Raw genomic sequence first — 22,283 nt, 5'->3', positions numbered from 1 at the left:
CGCGCTTCAACCTGGCGTTCTACCTGCTGAGATAGCAGCTGTTCTAAGCGATCTAACCGCTCTGTCAAGAGAGCAACCTCAGGGTTGAGCACCGCTCTCTCTATGACGCGTACTCTCGCTGCGGCTGTCGTTAACGCCTCATTTCGTTCCTCATCCAATGCGGCCTCCACGGCTTGGTCGAAATTGCTCGGCTTGCGCGAGAGCACGAACCGGCGCACGGGGTCTTGCAGACCAGCCACGAACAAAGCGGTCATTTCCTCTTTAAGTAGATCCTCCGCGTACTTCTTCCTTAAGCTGGTCTCCTTCCTCCTCCTTGCTTAACGTATCGCGCGCTAAGCGCTGAAGCCGCGACGCAATCGTTCGCACGTCCTCCCCTACCATCTGTCCGGCGTCACGGAACCTCTGTACTCGCACGTGACGTGGTTCAGTGTCAAAATGCTCTAACGCGAGCTTCTTAAATTCCGCAAATGATTTTGTGGAATTTACTTTTTCGTCTCGCCATGCAAAATCATGAGCAGCTCCTGCCATCTTACACCTCGCCATTCCCAGCATTTGAGCATCGGACCATCCCCCCATTTTCCCAATCTCTTCTAGCATGGAAAAGAAATCGCAGATTGGAACCCCTGTCTTATCTCCCGTAAACGTCGGAATGACGCTTCCTAATGCCAGCATGCTTGCTCCGAGCGACGGCTGTGGAGTGGGAGCTCCCTCAGATACAGTCATTTTTTTTTCAAGCCTTCCAGTGCCTCAAGCCTCTCAAATGGGGGTAAAAGTCCCAAAATCAGTCCCGTGATTCCCTTTTGATTACAATTTTGAAGTCATGAATGTCACAGCATTCAGAGGACATTTGTTTTTGAGACCCCCCTTCTGACACCAGTGTGATGACCCCCATAATGCGCAGGTCCACACGGGACGGAGAGGCAAAGAGACACCGTATGGCTCAGTTTAAACAAACAGGTATATTCAATAATTACACATGATTATGATTATACATCAGAGGCTGGGGCGTCCGAGCTTACGTGCCGACGACTTCATGGGGGCGATGGAGTGGCTCCGGAGTTGGGCTCGAGCGGTTGCTGGCAGAAGCTGCACGCCGTCGGGCTTCGGCGCTGAAGGCCCTCTTGGCGAACGATGTCGTCCTGAGCGTGTATGCAGTAGAATTTCAATAGTCGTCCGTTTCTTCGAGGATGGTTCACAAACCCTTCCTCTAGTGTCGTTCGGCTTGGAAGATGAACAGGAGGCAAGCTTGTAGATGATGACAGCAGAGCATAATTTTACAACAGAACAAACTTTGCACTACTTTACTCATCGACCGGGCAGGTTAGTGCCTAAGTAGCATCACATTACATGCTAAGCATGGAGCCCCAGCTCAGACTGGACTGCATCCGTTTACATGCGCTTTTAAGCACTTGATTAACAAAGGACCAAGGGCGGTCATTTCCAGTGGCCCGCCCAAAGCATCAATTCTCCAATCCAAAATAACATGCGAGATGGGGACCACCCCTTGGGTTGGGCTTAGCCTCGACCCCAGAGTCTGTTAACAATACAAACTAAATAAACAACAAAAACGCCACCACTCTCTCTCAAGTGAGAGTATACACAGGCTCTCTCTTCGGAGCTAATTCTCTAGCGCCTGTCTTTCCACATTCTTGGCGAGTACTGCCTGTCTGTCTGACAGGTGTCCGTCACGGCCCTTCTGGGAAGCTGTGGGTGCCTTCCCGGCGATAGCCCACGACAAAGGGGGGGAGGGAAAGAATGTTGTCTTCGCGGTAGCGCATAGCGTCGGCTGTGGTACGGCGCGCTCTGGCCCGCTGACAGCTCTCTTGTCCTGGAATGTGCCCGGAAATTGGGGAGGATAAAGCCTGTTTCCCCGGAGCGGCGGCGGGTCCGGTTGTTCTGGTCGTCACTCAAAGAGCATGGCTGGGTAATTGATGATGCCGCTGTCACGGGTCTCCGTCTACGCCGCGCCGTCGAACGTGGATCCTCGTAGCACACACGGAATGTCACAATTCTTTATGTCGCACAGATGCTGACTCAAAAAGAATTACGAGAATCGATGCATAGGAACGGGAGTTATTCAATGAAGAAATTTCAAAATACAAGCAAACAAAATGCTGCCCTCAACTCGATTGTCGCGCAGCTTCCCATTCCCATTTCACTCTACCAATGACGACACAGTGTGTGACCAATCAAAACAGCCTATCTTAGCACGTGGAGGAAGTTTACACTCCATGGTTGCCTGTTCTCTGTAACTCGTTCATGCCAAGGCTGGCGGCGCCGTTTGCATGGTTACAACAACCATGTGAACGGCGAGCTGACCCAGAGATGCTTCATCGTCACCTCGACGGCGCAGAAGGGAACACTGATCAATGACGTTCCCTGACTTATGGATCCCAACTCGAGCGCGAGATACTGCGACGGTGTGACGGCCTGCGAAAGATATCAGACACATTAAGCATAGCGCGTACCGCTACTGCTTACTGCCAACCATCGCCCCTAGCGCGCTAGTTGGTCGCGGCTAGCAAGGAGCGCGCGCTGTTGACGGGAACGTGGCGCCATCTGGTGCCGCCGCCCGGTGATCCTCCGCAAGCTGACGATGCGCACGGTCTGCTGAATGTGAACTGAACGCATCATTCCTTGGGACCGAAACGAGCGCTTATAGAGTGCAATAAGCTCGATCGGATCAACTCCGCAAAGCCGCTCTCAGATAGAGAGTACCCATAAGTATTATAGTGCTAGGTCGTAGGATGTTTACAGAGAGGCGCAAAGCCGGTCGATGCAAAAAGTAGCCAGAGGCTCTAGTTTTGTATTTTTGTTTTACGTGCTTTACAGTGCTTTTATCTAGGGCGAGCAAGTTGGTTTTGTTAATGAAATATAGAACACAAATCTTGACAAAACGTAGCTCTAGTTCTTAACACAATTTGCAGTATATTTACTCTTTGTCCAATCATAAAGCTCGCCCTCCGTGATGTCATATCCGATGCCAAAAACCGCCACGGTATGGTGACACCGTCAGCGCCATAAATTTGTTTTTGCGAGCTAATTAAAATATTAAAAACAGGAGTATACGCGGTACGAACGATGCCAATAGCATCACTATAACTCATTCTATGCAACCAGCGGGCAAAACAATGCACCGAAAATGCGTTTCGGGGCCCCTTTAAGGCCGATTCACAAGACGGTCCGTTCCCCTGCGGCCAACGTTTATAGATAGACTTCAGTTTCGAAACTCCTCGGCGCGCCTTCTGGTAGGAGCCGGCCCACCGCGGTTCCTGCCACCGCGGCGCTGCGGTCGACGGTTGAGCTATCGGAGCAAGCGTCGTCTGATAGCACCTAACGTTTCGCTTGCGCTGGGGTTTTCGAGTTCGCTCGAAGAATGTTTGTTCAGCGACCCTCTTCGACAACTAAGCATTATTTCAATAATTCACGCTTGCTTTATCGTATGGATAAAAGTCTGAGTCCGGTTGGCTTGTTTTTTTTTAGCACTATATACGTTGCGTGCCCGCTCCTGCTAGCACGCAGCAAAGCGATGCGTCTGCATGCGGCGTTCACCGCGCCGACATCTGCGGCAAGAGTGCACTCGAGCTAGTGTGCATTAGCGCTAATTTAGGCGTGTTGCGGTATAAATGAAATGCACTTGCCCGTCATCTGTCGTTTCAGGCCACCGTAGCTCCATGCACACGTGTCCCGGCGACGTCCAATAATTTTAAGTGCACTCAGCGCCCCGTTCTTCTGGTTTACGTTGCTGCTGATGATGCAGCATTCCTTAATGTACTGACTCATGATATACTCTAACTGCAGCACTGGGCAACGTACCATCGTTTTAATCCGAAAATTTCTCAAGAAGGATCGCGTATGAGGAAAAGCAATCATCAAAAATAAGTGACACCAAGAAAACAATTCAGTATAATGAAAGTACAATATAGGCTATTAAAAATGAAAGGAAGGACTTGAATGTATTACCAGTTTATATTGTGGACATATTTAGAGGCACACTCCTACGAGCGCTCTTTTTAATTTGCAGGCGGTGTTAGGCTGCTCCAGCCTCGCTCTGGGCCCGGGAGTCCTAACACCTCTATAGACGCTCTCTTTGCACGGATCTTTTTTTTTTTTTCATCTTACTTCCGAAAAAAAATGTATGTGTGTTACCGAATAAAAATGAACATAATGGGCTCATCTAGCAAGCAGCTTATCGAAAACGGCTCCTCAATTCTCTTGAAGATAAAAAGCCTCTTCTTTCCGTTTAAAAAGAAAATGCACTTGCAGAAGATCAGGCCCCGGTTTTAAAAGCGGCAATAAAGTAATTTCACCTTGCGAGATCTTCTAATTCTGAGGAAGTCGTAGGGTGGAAAGCACCGTTTTCGGTAATAGCTCCAATTAAGTGCTCTCCAAACAATTATGTTACCCACCTTTCTTAACATGTCTTAAAAGATACTGGTTGTGTGCTGCTATAATCTCCATCCACCCTATTCTGCGATCGCCGCTTTTTGAAGGCAAACGACAGGTGTATACGCAGCATTGATCTGAAATCGCGTAAAAATGGATTTTTTCTTCAATGCGCCTTGTGCATCTCCACGACGTCGCCATTGATGTCTACGCTTTTACGCTAAGTGATTGCTTGAAACTTAATCACATAAGTTGTGTGTTTTCTCGAGCAGCCTGACAGCGCAGGGATTTTCCTGTTTTTCACTTTTTCAGGAACAGAGGGTCACATAGCGAGCAAATGCGAAAATTCTTAAATATCATCAGCCGCTGGTGCAACCGCGCATGAAGCAGGCAGTCATATTTGTTGAATATCAGACAATCGGAGAGGATAAAACAGTGCCGCACAACTTAAACGCTCGGAAGTTCATTAAGAATAACACTTCCTGGTCACAGGAAGCACCTGCATATGCATCAGCGGTAGTTTCGTCCATTACACCTTTAAAACTTTTCGTTGATAGATATCAAACTGCGAAGGAGAACGGCAGGCCGTTACTGAAAGCCATGAATGGCATGACATCGCAAAAAAAACTGGGAGTAGAGTAAATATTATGCCACCATATACAACGAGATGAGCGCTGTCGCCCGCACCGCGCGACGGCCACGACGGCGCAAGCGTCGACTGCAGCGCCCTTACACTCCCTAGGGGCAAGTCGCACCCGGTTTCGGCGGGAGAGTTTCGAAACTCAGGTATATCTATAAACGTTACTAGCGGCCCGCGCATCACGTGTTCTTGCGCCACTAAAAACGGGCCTGCGATCCGATGATGTCAAGCGGATCCGACGGACCAGAAGAGCAGACGACGCGCTGACCCTACCACTGTTGCCGGGTTATCTTAAAGCGCTTGGCAACGCCGGCCGAATCAGTTTTTTCCTCCCGACCCATGACTGCGATGGAATGGTGTAGGTGCGGCCCTCTGTCCAATTCCTCAATGGCCTGGGGACCTCTTGCTAGCCCAGTCGATCGCTTTGTCATGGTAGCGAACGCAGTGCAGCTTGTCAAAACAGCGCGCCAGCTCAACGCCACTCTGCGAAATGCGGCAGCCGAAATATTGGCAAAAGCAGTGGTTGCCAGAGCTTGCGCGCTTGTCTTCGCGGGCCGCTGCTAATTCCCGCGAGGGGAGAGGCTCCTGAACTTCCCTGCTGGTCCATACCGGGGGCCGACAGCACGCCTCTAAATTTGATGACGCACGAACACGTGTTACGCGGGCTGCGGGCGAACGGTCCATTGTGTGAATCGGCGTTGGGCGAACTGTCCGTCGTGTGAATCAGCTTCAGACATTCCCCCCCCCCCCCCCCCTCTTTTCGAAATTTTTTGCACCGCTGACCAAAAGAACCACCGGCGCCGGAAATCATTCTTGATTTTTCACATAGAGATTTTTTTTTTCAGACTAGAAAAGACATTTTGGCGCGAACATTGCTAACTCGGGTTGGATTTAGTGGCAACGCCCATGCACCTTTAGTCATGTAACTCAAAGGGCTCCATCTTAGCACGAACTTTCAAGGGACTACCGGTGGCTCGCTGTTGCGAATAAAATTTCAGTGCAATTACTCGCAATAAATAGCAGGCAGGTTGAAGTGAAATGAAAGAGGAGAGGGGACAGTAAGAAAGGATATAGGGAGAGTTGATAAATACACTATTTAAATAACAATACAATTGTAGAAGTTGCGCGCGTGCGCAGTGAATAAAAGAAAGGAAAAACACACGCACAAATTTTTGCGCACTACAGCTGGGGTGATGCGCCCAGCTATTAATTGGGCACCCTGACAAGTGGCTGTTTAATTAATGGTTGATCGCGAGAGTTTTGGGCACCCAATGATCGCTCCGGCCTATATACTGCTGCAGTGCCGCGTGTCTGCCACAACATTGTCAGCGCTTAATGCATGCCGCCGACATCTCCCTCTCTCTCACCACAGCCACGCACCTCAAAGCTCGATTGAGGCGTCCACTAACCATGGGAGACAGTTATGCGCTCATCCTCTCAAAATTGTAGGAGTCTAGAACGTTGTCAACGGCAGCGCCAACGAACACAATGAACGCCGACGGCCTATAGAAACAGAGGCTATCGCTCGTTTTTGGCGGCGGCGGCTGAGTGGTCTTAGCCCTCACGTGGTTTTCTCCCCCGTTCGAGGTCTAGCGCACTCGGCGAAGAAGCTACGGAGAAGATTCGTAAATCTTTCGCTTTGAAAAATTGCTGGTGGTTTAGCTCCTATTAAAGCTATTGTGTACGGGTTAGCGATCCATGTGGTAAACGAGTTTAATTTAGTTTGGTCAACCCCTCGTTTGAGAAGTCCGTCCTCGCTTCTTGGACTGGCTGCTCACCCGCCTTGCACCATGCTGCAACTCGATGTCCGACGACATGGCTTTAGCCTGCGTTGATGTCGTACTGAGTACGTGCGCTGATATTCTGCCTCTTCACTCATCGCACATCGCACTAGGGAGCGCTTCGCATCCCCTGTTTGTAAGCTGCCGAGCAACAGCGCGCGGCGCTTGCTCTACTGCGCATGCGCGGCTGTGACGTCACGGTGTAGGAACCGGCGGCGGCTTCGGTGCAGCGGTGAAGTCGTTGCGGCGGCCCATGTGCTGTAGCGGGTTGTGCAGGCACAGCGAAATCGTCTTCAGATGGCGTAGCGAAGCTATCGATTCAAAAAGAAATAAAGGCAGTCAATATCTGGCAGTCCAATTTTAACCCACTATGCTTTCTTGGTGCAGGCTATGACTCCGCTCAAGTGGGATCTCTGGACGCATGCGAGACGCGTGACTGAGCTATGCCCGGGGCTGTTCCCTTGCGTCAACGAAGCGTATGCCAGGCTGCATGAGGCCCTGTGGACACTGTCCAGGAGCGGCGGCAACCTCTGGACGCCATGCGGTAGGGGCAGGAGCCGCCACGTCTGCGAGCTGCTGCGGCGGATGCAACAGTGGAACCGGCTCTTGGCGCCCATCAACACGCAGCTCAGGGAAGGAAACACTCCAGGAGAACTCGCCATCCTTAGTGTGGACGGGTACCAAGGGCACAGCGGGTGCAGCATCCAACGCGCTGTAGTTCTCGTTCACTGGCTGCTTCTTAGGCACCCCTGCGTGGCTACGCTCCGAGCGGACTATACGAATCTTATCCATTTTTCCCTCTTGTACGACAGTGTGCACCTGAGCAGCTTCAAGTGTAATGGTGAACACCACCTATACGGGAGACTTAGCCGTAGGCTCCTGAGTGCGATGCTTCACCTGCGCCAGCTCGAAGAGTTCATCTGTGATGGTCTAGACATCTCCGACGAGTCTGGAAACATGCCACTTCTGTGCGATATAATAGCGCGTAATACCAATTTGTATCGGCTCGAGGTCCAGAGATTCGGTCATGTGTTGACAAGCCTGTGGTACTTCCTCCGGGCGTTAGCCATGAATGTACGCCTCAGAGAACTCTGCCTGGATGTGAGTTGCCTGCAGGACAGCGAATACATCTTGTTCTTGCTGGCGCTCAAAGAAAACAACGCACTAAAGTCGCTGCGCCTGCTCGCTTCGCTCGATAAACCTACCTTGAAAGTGGCTGCGGTCGCACGAGCTCTGGAAGGCGCGACAGCGCTGACCAGTTTGGAGCTCTGTTATTTTCATGTCACCACCGATGATACCTGGGCCCTGGCGACGTCCCTCATCTGCAACCAGTCAGTGCAGCAGCTGGCACTGTTCGCGTGCGTACCGATATTCTCGCACGTGACCAGTGTGCCGTGCTCCGGGGACAAAGGAGAAGCCTCGTGGAGCGGCGCTTCGAAGCACATTGATCCTTTCGTGTACATGCTGCACAAGTTGACGTCACTGCGGAAGCTCACGTTTCCTGTCTCCTCTTACCCCTTGGAGGACCAGCGGGCATTTCTGGAGGCTTTGGTGGCGAACGATTTCGTTGAAGAAGTACGCGTTCAGAGCCTGAACCACCGCCACTTGAGGGAGTTCCGCAGGCTTGTCTCCGAAACCGGCATTGGTGGCCGAGTGAAATTCTGTGCTGCTCCGGTAGAAGAGAGCAGATTGGACAGTGATTCCTTTGATGCGTACGGTCGAGATGCACGTGTGCGGCTATACGAAATATCGTTACGCAATGAAGTGTATAGATGGTTCAGGCACCTGCCAACGCTCTACGGTTTGACAACCCTAGACGTGCACCTGCGAGGCGCCATTGACGCTGAGTCAGCAGGGCTTTTCGGGCAGTACCTGCGGAACACTCAGGTACTTAATGACCTCAAGATGAGCTTCTCCGCGTGCCGCGATGAGGCCCTGGTCCTCCTCGAGGCACTCTCGCTCAACACCAGCATCACTGCTCTCGACGTGGAGAGGTGGTGTCGCACCAGGCGTACCACACGACTTCTTGCGGACGTCGTCTGTTCGAGCAAGAACATTCTGGCGTTCGCCTACTATTCGGAAGGCAGGAATGCTTCGCGAGCGTTCTTTTTGGCGTTCGCCCAACACATTGACAGCAATTTCACCATCCTCTCTGTAAAGATGCTTCCGCGCAAAAGAGAAGGCAAGCACTGGAATCGCATCCAGGAGGTTGTGACCCGCAACCACACGCTCCTGATCCACGCCGCGCGCTACGTTACCGGCTGCGTGATGCAAAAGAGCGGAGCAGAGGCGCTCGAGTTGATGTCCTCAAACCCCATGCTGGTCTCCAAAGTTGAGGAAATGGCATCACTGAGTGAAAATGCAGCTTGTATAAAATGTCGTGAATACGTTGACGGTCGTTGAAGAGTAAGCAACCGATGAACGAAGAACAACTGAATTTAATACTGGGTAAAAGAGACAGCTTACAAAAAGGTTCGATGCGTACAAGGTTCGTTTTGCGACTGACGCCTTCGCCGTTGTCTCGTCGCTCCCACGGTCTGAGCCGCCAGACACCTCCCCTCTCGCCACTCGGGGACTCCGGCGTTGAGAGATGCTCTCCAGGGAGAGCGGCCTTGCGTGGCGCAGGGGGACGCGGGGCGCCCCCCTCGAAGGGCACAGACGGTAATAAATAAGTCCGAATGTTTCCGCAAAGCGGGGAATCGGTCTCAGAGGTCGACGCACGGAAAACCGTCTTTCCACGAAACATAACGTTCACAACACATTCCCGCCCGAAATGGCACTGACATTTCACAGCCACACTCACTTCACAAGCTCTAACGGATAGAGCAGTTGAACTGGACGACGCAGGGTTGCTCCTCCGGGAAGTCGCACGATGCATGACCGCACTCGCCCGTCACGCCCGGGAAAGGTCGCGTCAATTAGTGCCATCTTCCAGAGCTGTCTTGGCTGAAGAGATTCTTTAAGCAGCACAAGATCGCCTGCCTGTAGACTCCGGGTGGGGTTCTTTCGGTGAAACTGTGATGCTTGCAATTCCTTCAAGTACTCATTCATCCACTGCCGCCAGAATCCGCGCAGCAGTCGAGACCTGTTCGTGAACATTTGCCGTAGGGTCGCACCAGTAATGGCATTCAATTCGACATGCGGCACATCTGGCAGTGAGGTCAGCCTCTTGCCGGTGAGAAACGATGCCGGGCATAGCGGCTGAGGTTCGTTTGCTTCGGTGTGTACGTGCGTGAGTGGACGAGAGTTGAGGATGGCTTCCACTTCAATTAGCGTTGTGGTGAGCTGTTCAAAATTGAGACAACTTGTTCCTAGCGTTTTCTTTAAGGCTTTCTTTGTCAGGCCGACAAGTCGTTCGTAGAAGCCGCCCCACCAAGGCGCGCGTTCCACTATGAACTTCCACTCAACTCGGCTGTTCGCGAAGTAGTTTTTCACTTCGTCGCTTCTGATAATGCTCCAAAGAGTAGCTAGGTCCTTGCTTGCCTTCTTAAAGGTAAGTGCATTATCACTGTAGACAGTATGAGGTACTATGAACTTCCACTCAACTCGGCTGTTCGCGAAGTAGTTTTTCACTTCGTCGCTTCTGATAATGCTCCAAAGAGTAGCTAGGTCCTTGCTTGCCTTCTTAAAGGTAAGTGCATTATCACTGTAGACAGTATGAGGTACACCTCGTCGGGCGATAAATCGGCGGAAAGCCAAAACAAAGGAGAGTGTAGACATGTCACTCACCAATTCAAGGTGGAGCGCTCGGGTGACGCCACAAGTGAACAGAGCGATGTAACACTTTGACGCACCATTCCCCTTGACAAGTAAAGGACCGGCGAAGTCAACTCCAGTCACTTGAAACGGGTGAGCCTCTGTTATTCTGTCCCTTGGAAGTGGCGCGCAGACCTCGTTGGCTGGTTGTGCGTGGTAGCGCTGACAGATAACGCACTCCTTGACTATTTTCTTTACCAGCTGTCTTGCGCCAATCACCCAGAATTTTTCTCTGAGTTGAGTCAGAGTATCGCGGATGCCTCCATGCAGCACTTGTCGGTGGCATTGTTTGGCTATAAGCATGGACAAGTCACTGTGTTTAGGCAGAATGATAGGGTGCTTGCTGTCATAAGTCAGTTGGCTCTGTTGAAGCCTTCCGTGCACTCTAAGAACACCGTGACTGTCGAGCTGCAAGGACACATTTTTCAGCGGTGAGTCTGAAGGGATTCTCTGGCTCTTTCGTACGCACTCCACTTCGTTGGCAAATCTAGTCCGTTGTTCATGAAGAATCCAGTATTCCTCTGACCTCTTTAGCTCCTCCGTTGTCAGTGGTCCGGATTCGCTTTTTTGGCGTCGTATTTTCGCGACAAATCGCAGCACCCAGGCGGTCACTCGAGCCAAGCGTGAGAAGGAACTGAAATGTCGCATTTCCGTCAAGGCGTCCGCTGCCGGTGTGGTTGCGGCGGCGGGTAGTGCCTTCGTTTCCCTTCTTCGCTCCAGCTCCGCCTCGGTGTATGTAGTCGCGATTCCGCACTGAGGCCAGTAGCATTCCTCCATGCAGATCCATCGTGGACCCGTCCACCAAAGCTCGTTATTCGACAGCTTCTGTGCGGGTAGACCGCGGGTAAGGAGATCTGCAGGATTCTCTTTTCCTGGGCAATGCTTCCAGGTAAATTCTCCAGTCAGCCTCTGAATATCGACCGCGCGATTGCGTACAAACTGCTGCCAGCGATCGGCGTTCCCCTGAATCCAATGTAATGCGATGGTTGAGTCTGTCCACAAATGGACATTTTGGGGAGGTTCCTCTAACTGGCCGAGAATGTAGCGACCTAATCGTGCAGCCAGCAGGCATGCCGTTAGCTCCAGCCTAGCTAGGGTAAGTTCCTTAATTGGAGCGACCTTAGATTTGCTTATTAGTATTGTCGCACTACCTTCCTCGCCATCTGTCGTCAGGTAGGCAACCGCTCCATAGGCGACTGGGCTCGCATCTGCAAAAATGTGCAGACTGGTTGCTGCGTCTCCACCTGCTTTTGCCTTGTAGTATCGCGGCACCTTGACCTCGGGGAGGTAAGACAGTTCGTCAAGCCACTTTGACCACTCCGCTGCAATTCCTTCGGGCAGGGCATCATCCCATTCGATATTCAGGCGCCAAAGTTGTTGAAATAGTACCTTCGCTCGTACAATGAAAGGGGATAGCCACCCTAGGGGATCGTAAATCCGTGCTGTGGTTTGTAGGACGGATCGTTTGGTGGGTGGTTCTGTCGTGGAGATTCTATCGGTGCAGGGGCAGAATGTTAGCAAGTCGGTACTTGGTTCCCACGTGAGGCCCAACACCTTCAACACTCCTGATAGATAACCCAGCGGCTTGGCTCCCTTCGAGTCTTGCTGAAATCTCTGACAAAGCTTTTCACTGTTAGATGCCCATTTGTGCAGCTGCATCGAGGCCGCTCCGAAAATGGCGTTTGCCTCGTTGTAGAGATTCAATGCGGCCTGTTCGTTTTCGGCTCCCATCAGTATGTCATCGACATAAAGGCTGCGTTGCAGTCGACTAGCAGTGATCGGGAACTGTTCTTCCGTGTTCTTTAAGTGATGTTGGAGAGTGGCAGAGAGCAAAAACGGACTGGCAGTCGTCCCGAATGGAACTCGTTTCATGCGCCACGTCAGAATTGGTGGAAGTGGACCACCTGGCTCAGGCTTCGTTTCGTACCACAAAAAACGCAGGGCATCTCTGTCCTCAGGTCTCACTGAGATCTGTAAAAACGCCTGTTCGATATCAGCTACGAGAGCTATCTTATGCCTGCGGAAGTTGAGCAGCATGCCCACAAGGTCGGCCGTTAAATTTGGACCACTTTCCAGGTTGTCATTCAGAGATTTTGCTGACCTGTTGTGAGACGAGGCGTCAAAAACAACACGCAGCTTGTGAGCGCCGCGCATTACAGCCTGATGCGGCATGTGATATACAGTGTTTGCGCCACTGTCGTTCGTTTCGACGATCTCTGCCATATTAAGTGCGCTGTACTGTCTTATAGCCGCATCATAATCATTCAATAGCTCTGGAGAGTTCTGCAGGCGTCTTGTCAGCTGGTGTAGGCGTCTGAGAGCAACCTCTCTGTTATCCTCTAAAGCCGTAACAGGTTTCCAGGGGAGGGCTACCTCATAACGACCCCCCTTCAGCTGTACCGTGTCCTCAAAAAACTCCACAGCAGCATTTTTTCCGGTCTTTGCCTCATTGTCATTTATCCCAATCGATTCCAATGTCCAGAATTTCGTCAATATGTCAGTTGTGCTTATTTCCGTGACCGAGGTTCGCAGGGTGATCGTTTGCATGCAGTGGGGCCCTTCGTCTATGCCTTGAACTGGTCCTTGAATGGTCCAACCAACAGCTGTTTCAACGGCTCTCAGTTTTCCGTCGATCTTTGTGGATCGGCCGGTCGTTAGCTCCCAAATGTGATCGGAACCTATTAAAAGCCCAATATTTCTAGGCCCTCCGTCGTTGGTAAAATCGGCGGGTTCGTAGCCGAGTATTCTCAGCCTGTCCGTCAGTGTCACGGGTGGTGTTGGGATATACTGATCGCAAATTACGTCTGTCTCCAGAACCTCCAGTTCGCAAGTTTTCCCCTTTTTAGTTTTCACCTTGACCATAACTCGCCTGAATAATTTTTCTTCTTGGTGACCGCCAAAGACCCCCACGGTCAGCATTTCTTCTCCGAGAAGTCTGCATCCTATTCTTTTCGACGCTTCCGATGTGATGTACGAGCGTTGGCTTCCGCCATCGAAAAGGACTCGCAGTTGCGTCCAGGTTTTTTGGCCACCACAGTTAACTGCCGCAGTTTGCAGTAAGACGGTCCTCATGGGAGCGGATTCGGATCCTGTTGTCGACGTTTCAAGGCTAACCTGTGCGTTTGTGACTCCATTAGCTGCTTCTCTTTTGCGAGCTACCAAGTAGGAAGGGTCACATGTTGAGGTAGCCTGTCTCTTCCCGCACTTCATGCATTTCATGTACACATTACAATTTCTTGAACGATGCCCTTTTCGTGTACATTTAAAGCATCTTCCTGCCGCTTGTAGAAGTTGTTTCTTTTCGTCTATGCTTTTCTGTGCATCGCATTCATGCGTCTGATGCTCCTCAGCCTTGCAGAAGAAACAGCCTTCCTTCGTTATATTTTGGTGCAGGGCTGCAGCGGTCGAAAAAGGCTTATTCATCTTTTTGGAAGGCGGCTTCGTTTTCTCCTTTCGACTGTCATTAGCGCCTTTAGTTATATCCATGTTCCTTAATGCAGCCAGATTTTCTCGACTTTCCACTTCGACCCTCAGGAAAGCAATAAGGCGTGAAAAGGACGTCACAGTACCTTTTTTAGTTTCGTTAGAGCTTTCCGAAGCGTCGTCGGTCGTTGATTCCTCGTCCTCGTCCGAGGAGCTAGTTGTCGCGATGAGGCATTGACGGCTGTAGTCGAGAAGGATGTCCGTTGGTAAAGCTCGTTGCACAATCGGCATGAGCAGTGAGCTGTAGGAGTCATGCCTTTGACCCAGTGTCTCCAAGCCCTTGATGTGCGCAGCCAGAGTATCGTACAGGCGACGAAGTCCGCGTACATCGTCCGAAGAGCGAACTGGCTGTATATCAATCAGCTTCTTCATATGCTCTTGGATTAGGAGCTCTTCGTTGCCGAAGCGCTTCTTGAGGAGCTCTACGGCGTCGCTGTAGCACCGTGCGGTTGGTGGAAGTCCGGCGAGTGCAGCAGCGGCGTCACCTGTGACCGATGCCCTCAGGTAGTGGAACTTGTCTACAGATGACAGTTCTTCGTTCTTGTCGACTACTTGTTCGAACACTTCCCAGAAGGGCTGCCAGTCGTGTCGCCGTCCGCTGAATCTCGTGAGCTCCAGCCTTGGCAGTTTGAGCCTAATCTTGGAGGTCGTTGTGGCCTGAGCGGCGTTATTCTCGTGCTGAGTCGTTGGTGGGTTTCCAGTCGGGTTGGAGATACACTGTTGCAGCTTTGCCAAGACGGTTACGATGCGATCGTTGTATTCGAAAATCTGCTCGTACTCCGTCTCGGCCTGATCATCATCCAGTATCTCCTCGAAACGACTGTTCACAGCGTTGAGCTCAGCATGGAGAGACATTAGTCGAGCGTGCAAGACACTAGCATCGCTCTGAGTTAGCCGATCTAGACGCTCGAGGCATTCCTTGATAAGCTTCGTTACTTGAGTGCGCAATACCTTTCGCTTCTTGCAGATGTGCTCCATCGTTGTACCAGTACCGTTGTGGATCACCGGAATTGCTTCAAATAACCAAAGGATGAGACGACTTCATGTAGCAGCGTTGGATCTGTTGAGATGACAGGCCACAATAAGGCGAATATCCACGGTTCGTTGTTCGCAATTTCGTCTCTTCACTTCCCGTCCCGGGTTTCGGCACCAAAAACTCTTGTGTAAAATGTCGTGAATACGTTGACGGTCGTTGAAGAGTAAGCAACCGATGAACGAAGAACAACTGAATTTAATACTGGGTAAAAGAGACAGCTTACAAAAAGGTTCGATGCGTACAAGGTTCGTTTTGCGACTGACGCCTTCGCCGTTGTCTCGTCGCTCCCACGGTCTGAGCCGCCAGACACCTCCCCTCTCGCCACTCGGGGACTCCGGCGTTGAGAGATGCTCTCCAGGGAGAGCGGCCTTGCGTGGCGCAGGGGGACGCGGGGCGCCCCCCTCGAAGGGCACAGACGGTAATAAATAAGTCCGAATGTTTCCGCAAAGCGGGGAATCGGTCTCAGAGGTCGACGCACGGAAAACCGTCTTTCCACGAAACATAACGTTCACAACACAGCTAAGGTTTTGATAAGAAGCAGGCTAGCTGACCTAGATGACATGGACTTCTTCATGAGCGTTTCTGGCGTTGTTAAGGAAAGCGTTGTGTGCGAAGAAACCGCCGAGGGCAGAGCCAGCTTAGGTGCGCTGCCGTATGACTGCTGGCTGCGCTTGCGGCGCTTCTTGCGAGTGGCAGACGTGATAGACAGGCCCCAAATGATCTAAGGAGGCAGTTTTCTAGGAGAACTAACCCCTACATGTTTCTTAAGCAAGAAAATTGTTCGATAAAACTTGTGATTATGTAAAGGCTGCTGCGAAAACTCTTGTTCCGCAGTCTTGCTTGCGTTTGCCGTTTTCTGATTTTTAAAATACTTGTGCAAATATGACACGTCATAAATTGTTCGTTTCATGCTTGCTACTTGTGACACATTGTTTTGATAGCTCTGGACAAAGATATCACCAAATGATCGCTTTCACAAGTCTATTCTGATTAGGGATCGTTAGGTCTTTTCTGCTATTAAAAGCGTACTCCGCGCTAGACATTTTTTTTTTCTGCAGCTAGCCACCTTGAGCTTTTCAGGAAACAAGAAATCCAGACACTGTTTTGAAGTTCTCATCGATCAGCGCAGAACCTTATGAAACCTTTTCCGAAAGCATAACGCTACACGTAGGTCAGTCGTCGAAGCTACACAATGCTTGTGATTGTGAAGTTTGCATGTTAATTGTGTGTTGCTTGCAATATATTAAACGAACAACATACTTTATTAATTTGTTCAGGAATATATCCTATTTGTGAACACAGGAATTACGCTACACTTCTGAGCGCGCTGCTAGCTTGAGACCGACTGACGCGTGCTGACATCTAACCGAGGTCGACACATGCTTAATTCTTGAGGTCACTAGTATTGCTCATTGACAATAGCAGCGTTTGGTACTATTTTCTCAGTGAGATCGGTACTTTTGTCAAGAGTGTTCAGCTTCCTATATGTGAACACAGTAACTTCGGTTCTAAGCACAGAGCTCTCTTGAGGCCTAGTAACGCTTATCAGCCCGCAAGAGAATGAATGTCCGTGGCGAATGTCCATGTGCGGAGATGGTTAGTATGAGGACTGTCAGGTGTTCATCTCTTATCCTTGAGCCCAGAGGTGACTTGTTACATTTTAGCAATAGGCTTGCACAAGTAGTTAGGTAGAACGGAAACATCCCGGAGGAGTGCTGCACGAAGAAGTCTCACATGTCTTGTGCTGAAAGTTGAGCTGGCAAAGACAGCGTGGAGCAGCGTACAGCCTTCAAAGCGCCTAAGTCAGCCTGCGTGTTTCATAGACGCTCACGCTGACTTCCTTCGTGAAGTGGCGGGCGTGCTTCGCCGTAAGGGCACATTTCTTGTCTGTGACCGAGACTATGAAGAAAATGGCTGCTCTAACGACTGTTAGACAGCAAGAAAAGCATATAATTTGCTAAATATTCGCAGGCGCGCAATTATCATGGCTGCTTTTTCGAGAAAAACGGAGGCAATGGGCGCTGCAGGCGACTGCTCTTCTCTTCTTGCACGAATGATGTTTTTGGGCTGGCATCGTTGATCCCCGTTGACGAAAGTTGGGCGAAAGTCAGCAAATTTTGCGTGTCGTTGTTTGGTCGTGTTGTCGTGATCGCGGAGCTAAAAAATGTCGCAGCTGTCGTCACTTGCAATACATTACATCTCAACATTTATTTAAGACAAAAAGTGAAAAGGGAGGGTGGAGAAGAAGCTGTTTGAATACAGTTTGACAGCGCTCCATCTCCCCAAAGGCAACAGTACAGAGTTATAGCATATCGTTACCGTGTTTACGTTACCGTTTACCGGGCCCTGCAAGCGACGTCTGCGCATGCTCCGCCACTTACCGGTCCGCAAACACTTTACGGAATCCCTTTTAGCGTTGCGGAGTGTTAGCGTGCGCTTGTAAACAAACATGGCGGCGCCCTACACGGCCTCTTCGGACCAAATACAGCACCGCCGCCGCGTTCCTCGGCGCCCTTTGTCGCTATACATAAAGGAATTCGCTTTTAATTTGCAAACTCTCACACATACGTGGAGGTTTAAGTAACAACTAGGCCATGTTTTTGAGATTTATTGCCGATTTTCGAGCAATTAAGCCTTACTATATACCGTGTACCTAGCCAAATAGCAACGACTACACTACAGCTCTTCAGTTTCGTGCTTGATTTTACATTTTTCTATGTTTTCATTCACTGGTAATTCTCTTGGTATATTCATCAGTAATTGCAGAAAATAAGAAGTTTCTCCGGCCCGGTGTTGGCGCGCTTTAACTTACTTCCACTAGATGGCGCCACAATGTTCACATCCAAATACATAATGAAGCGACGACGCGGCACGGCGAACAGGTGTCGTAGTTGCTTTTTTTTACAGTGCTCGCAACGCAACGTGCGCTGTGTATGCAAGGTTACTGAGGTATGCGTAGTGAAATTGTCTACTGGCCAGGGTAGACAAAGGTGTCTAGCTTCACGGGCACATTTGAAAAGCCGCTGAGTGGGCTGTTAGCTGAAGTGTAGTCGGTACGTCTTTATATGCAGAGAAAAAGATTATTAAAGCGTAGCATTTCACTTCTTAGGAATGATTGCAATGCATCCGTTTTTTATCATTAAAAGCTGGGCATCTGCCGTCATCATCACTCGTTTTAGCCCTACGGTAACTTTTTACGGGAGAGACGGTACGCTAAAACGTCTTCTGGCGTGCGCCGCGCAACCGGAAAATCCGGCGTTCGGTAACACGGTAAACGGTAACGTAAACACGGTAACGGTATGCTATAACTCTCTATTAACAGCTTGTATATTTCACGTTACAAGATTACAGAAAAACCTATAGATTTCAAAAGTTAAATACTGAATGCAGGACTACAAGTTTTAATGTTTTGAAGTTACATACCTACAAAGGAAAAGAGAGTAATTGTTAACCGGAGAAAGATAAAATAAGAATTAAAATCTGGCAAATATACGTGGAAGAGAGACATCCAGACGCAAAGCATTTGTCTAAAGCGAAAACGCTAATAATTAGAATGAAGTCGAAGCATATCCACATTGATTATTTCTATTGACACCAGAAATGCTCACTTTGCATAAGAATATCTGTGAAATGTGGTTGTTTTTAAGCCTTTCCACATACACGCCTTCCGAGTGGAAGCGGTTAGGAACGCCTGCTAACCTGCGCGGAAATCTTTTTTTTGGCCGTAGTATGTACTCGGAAAAGTATTGTTCCAGGGTACCTGATGTCGACAGGGGTAGATGCTTTGTGTGTTCTCTAAATTTGAATGTTTTAGGAATGTCTCAAGTTTGCCCTTAATTGCTCGCTTGTAGCATCTAATTAACTTGTAGCTATATATATCAGCTGATCTTAAAATATTGTTTTTGACAAAAACTTGTTCAGTGTGTTCCAAATAAAGAACATTCTCAATTGATCGTATTGCTGTCTTCTGCAATAGACCTAAGCTATGTATATTGTTTAATGTCATGTTCCCCTAAATCAGTGAGCAATAATCAAGCTGCGAGTGGATTAAAGAATTGTAAAGAAGATTTTTTTTACGCCAATTGGTAACGTGTGGCGGCATTTATTTGAAAAAACAACAGCTTTTTGCACTTTCGCGCAAAAATTCGACATGTTCGTTGCAAGTCATGCCATCTGACAAGGTCACCCCAAGTGTTTTCACAGTTTCCGGGATTCCCGGAGTGGGCAGGCACCCATATGAGCTCCATGTGGCGGGGCGGGTGTGTGGCGAGGGAGTTCAATATGCGAAATGCAGGGACGTGAACTCTCCCGCGGACGAAATTTAGTATGGCAGTTTAAGAGTCCGATAGTATATACCGGGCATCCGTGCGCGTGATGGCTAGGGCAGTAGCGACCTCTTCAGCCTCCTCCGAAGTGGCAGTGGAAGAGATGTGAAGCTTTGTGAACCATATCGTTTACAAAGAACATTCTCGTATCCTTGTTCGAAAAGGAAGTGACAAGATGCCTCTTTATCTGTATGAGACGTAAAAAACAAAACAAAGCATCCGAGAAAGCTTCTCAGTGAACTATATAGTCTGATACAACTAAAGAACACTGAGACTTTTCCCCCTCCAAAGCACCCCCTTCCAGCGATAGTGTCGGCCGATTCTCATGACCCTGCTAGCGCAACAATGCAGGGAGCGGCGCCGTAATCTGGAGAGGGGTCTATTCCCTGCCATAGAGGGAGGCGATTATTCTCTTTTGCTTATCACTTCCTTTTCTGTCATGAGAATCAGGGCCATGAAAATCAACCGACGCCATTAGCTTGAAGGGGGTCTTTGAGAGAGAAAAGCCGCTGACTACAGGGTATCATGGCCATTTCGTCCTGAACAGTACTGTTCTCCAGGTTATCCCCAATAATTGCTCCCTATCTCTTTTTTATTGTTCAGAGTAGGGGTACTAACGCCATGAGGAGGTCAAATCAGGTACTCGTGAACAGAATGCACCATTGTACCTTTTGAAGAATTCACTTTGCACTCGACGTCGAAAGCTGGTGGTAACCGCGTGGGCTTCTGCTCACTTCGATCAAGGCGCATCATCACCTACCCTTTTCAAAAAATAATACAATGGAGGGCTACTGGTTCATTCCCCCTTGCGCTAATCCCTTCTGTCGGGAGAGCAGGAGGAGAAATGTGTTTGTGAACAAGGGTTTTTATTTCAAAAAAACTTACCTGCAAATCCATCCCTTACGGCGCGGTACAGTGTCCGCCGGGATGTGAAAGATACTACGCTATTTCTTTTCCGCAACAACAAACCCACCTGGAAATCAACTTGCCTGTAATTCTGCAAGATAAGCATTGTGCTCGCGAAATAGTATATGCTCAGGGCAACAGCGAAAACCGACACTAACAAAGAGCAAAAATGAACGCTAATATTAGTTGATTACTTCAGAATAACTAGTTTTAAGATAACTGCAAATGGGCTTTTTCACGTTGGGAGGGCGCCCCTAGCGGCGGCCGCCGAATCACAACTGGTGTTTCGGTCTGTCCGCTCGCCTCTCGCGCAGTCAGTTTAGTCGGTTGATCATTTGCTGAAGTTTTCGTGCTCACCCGAACGTCGGTACTGCGTTTTCGCCGATGGATTTAGCGCAATTTTTGGACGCGAGCAAGCAGTGGACCAACGATCAGGCTTCTGTGCAGCAGGTTGGGGAGAATGCGATTTACATGCACTGTGGCGCATCGAACCGGCAACTGCGGAAACAATGGGCTTTCAAAGAGGAGAAATACATTCGCCGCATTGCATGTTGCGTTCGCCAGCACTCGTCCCAGGGCGAGCTCCTGTTGCGGAGAGAGCGGGCGACCGCGCCGACGCAGCTATCATATTCTTGTGTTCGAAGATCGATGGCACGTAATACGGATGGTCCAAGAAACGAGAAGGCACCCCTGCAAAAAATAAAACGCAAGAGAAATGCACGTCACCCTGACCTTTTTCAGAGCTGCGCACTGTCGTCACTTTAATCACCGCAATTTCAGGAATAACAAACGGGAATAAATGGATTGAAAGCCCGGTCCCGATACCTTGTCGAGCGTGCTCGTTGTTTAATAACAAGGCTGTTCCAGGGCTGTTGACGATGCGCAAACGATCTCACAGCGTTCTAGAGTGCTGTGGAGGCGCCGAGCAGCTTACTGACTGGCGTATTCGGCTGGCTGGCGAGCGCACGAGAGTTCCGCTGAGGAAGCTGTCACCTCGCATTCGCATAGTCCACTCCACTGAGATGGTCTGAAATGGGCACAGTCCACTGCAGCAAAATAAGTCGACGCGACTGCTCTCGCAGGAGAGTTGCTCCTAAGCGGAAGGTATGCGGCATTCACGAGCCATTGTCGTTGTTTCGGCGAACACTGGTCGCGCGCTCCGTTCGAGAGCGGCCGTTCCACGGCGCGCGCACGCTTCCGTAGGCGCACTACATTCCTTTTAGCTTTCGCCCTATCTTTTAGGCTACCCTCTATTCGTATGCGGCACTCATATCACAGTTGCAATGAAAGAACTGCGCGATCGAGTCACGGACGACGAAGAGCCAAAGACGCACACAAACGCTGTCTTCACCTCTTCGTCGTCCGTGACTCTTTTGCGCAGATCTTTGCATCTGTATAAACCAACCAGCCCGACAAGTTCTACTGAAGTTATTGTGATGACCATGGTGCTAGCAGACAGTCCCGCGCTGTTTCCGCTTATATTTTCATGCAGCCACTTCTGCTATGCTACCAAATGGACAACAGAGGCGTCGCACCTTGAGCTTCGCCCTACAGCTTCTCAGAAAATGAGTTCAAGAACGAAGAAAAGGAGTTTGTACCAGACATAAAGTCGTCGCTGCCGACACGCGAGTTGGCTGTCACGGAGATCCATCAACATTCACACGGCACATTGCCTGTGCCCACTCTGCTCTTCTGGCTTCATGCAGGGATGCCGCAGGGAATTTAAAAATCTTACTTTTTCTGGCTTTTTGCTAGAATTAAAGCATCCCACGATGGCGCATCGTTGAAACACCCCGCCAGCTTTTTCAGCACGTATGTAAAGAGCAGAGTTGGCGACAGGTACGCCGCAGCGATGCGCCGATCGCGCGAAGCAGTCGGACTCAACTGGCCGACGAACCACCAAAAAACATGGCGGTCGCGCTACCCGCAATGCACTGGGCGCGCGCACGCGCAGAGTGCCACCATGAAAA

General features: G+C 50.0%; 1 protein-coding gene across 1 annotated transcript; it reads right to left on the bottom strand.

Moving 5' to 3' along the window:
• Positions 1 to 12,647: 12,647 nt before the first annotated feature.
• On the bottom strand, positions 12,648 to 15,024 carry LOC144095383 (uncharacterized). Its single transcript, XM_077629139.1, has 2 exons — positions 14,133 to 15,024; positions 12,648 to 12,664 (listed from the first exon to the last, which is right to left on the bottom strand). The coding sequence occupies exons 1-2, from the start codon at positions 15,022 to 15,024 to the stop codon at positions 12,648 to 12,650; spliced, it is 909 nt and encodes a 302-aa protein (XP_077485265.1).
• Between the last annotated feature and the right edge of the window lie 7,259 nt (positions 15,025 to 22,283).

The sequence above is a fragment of the Amblyomma americanum genome, chromosome 6 (assembly GCF_052857255.1).
Source record: "Amblyomma americanum isolate KBUSLIRL-KWMA chromosome 6, ASM5285725v1, whole genome shotgun sequence".
NCBI classification, from domain to species: Eukaryota; Metazoa; Arthropoda; class Arachnida; order Ixodida; family Ixodidae; genus Amblyomma; species Amblyomma americanum.
This window is presented reverse-complemented; position numbering and strand designations above follow the sequence as displayed.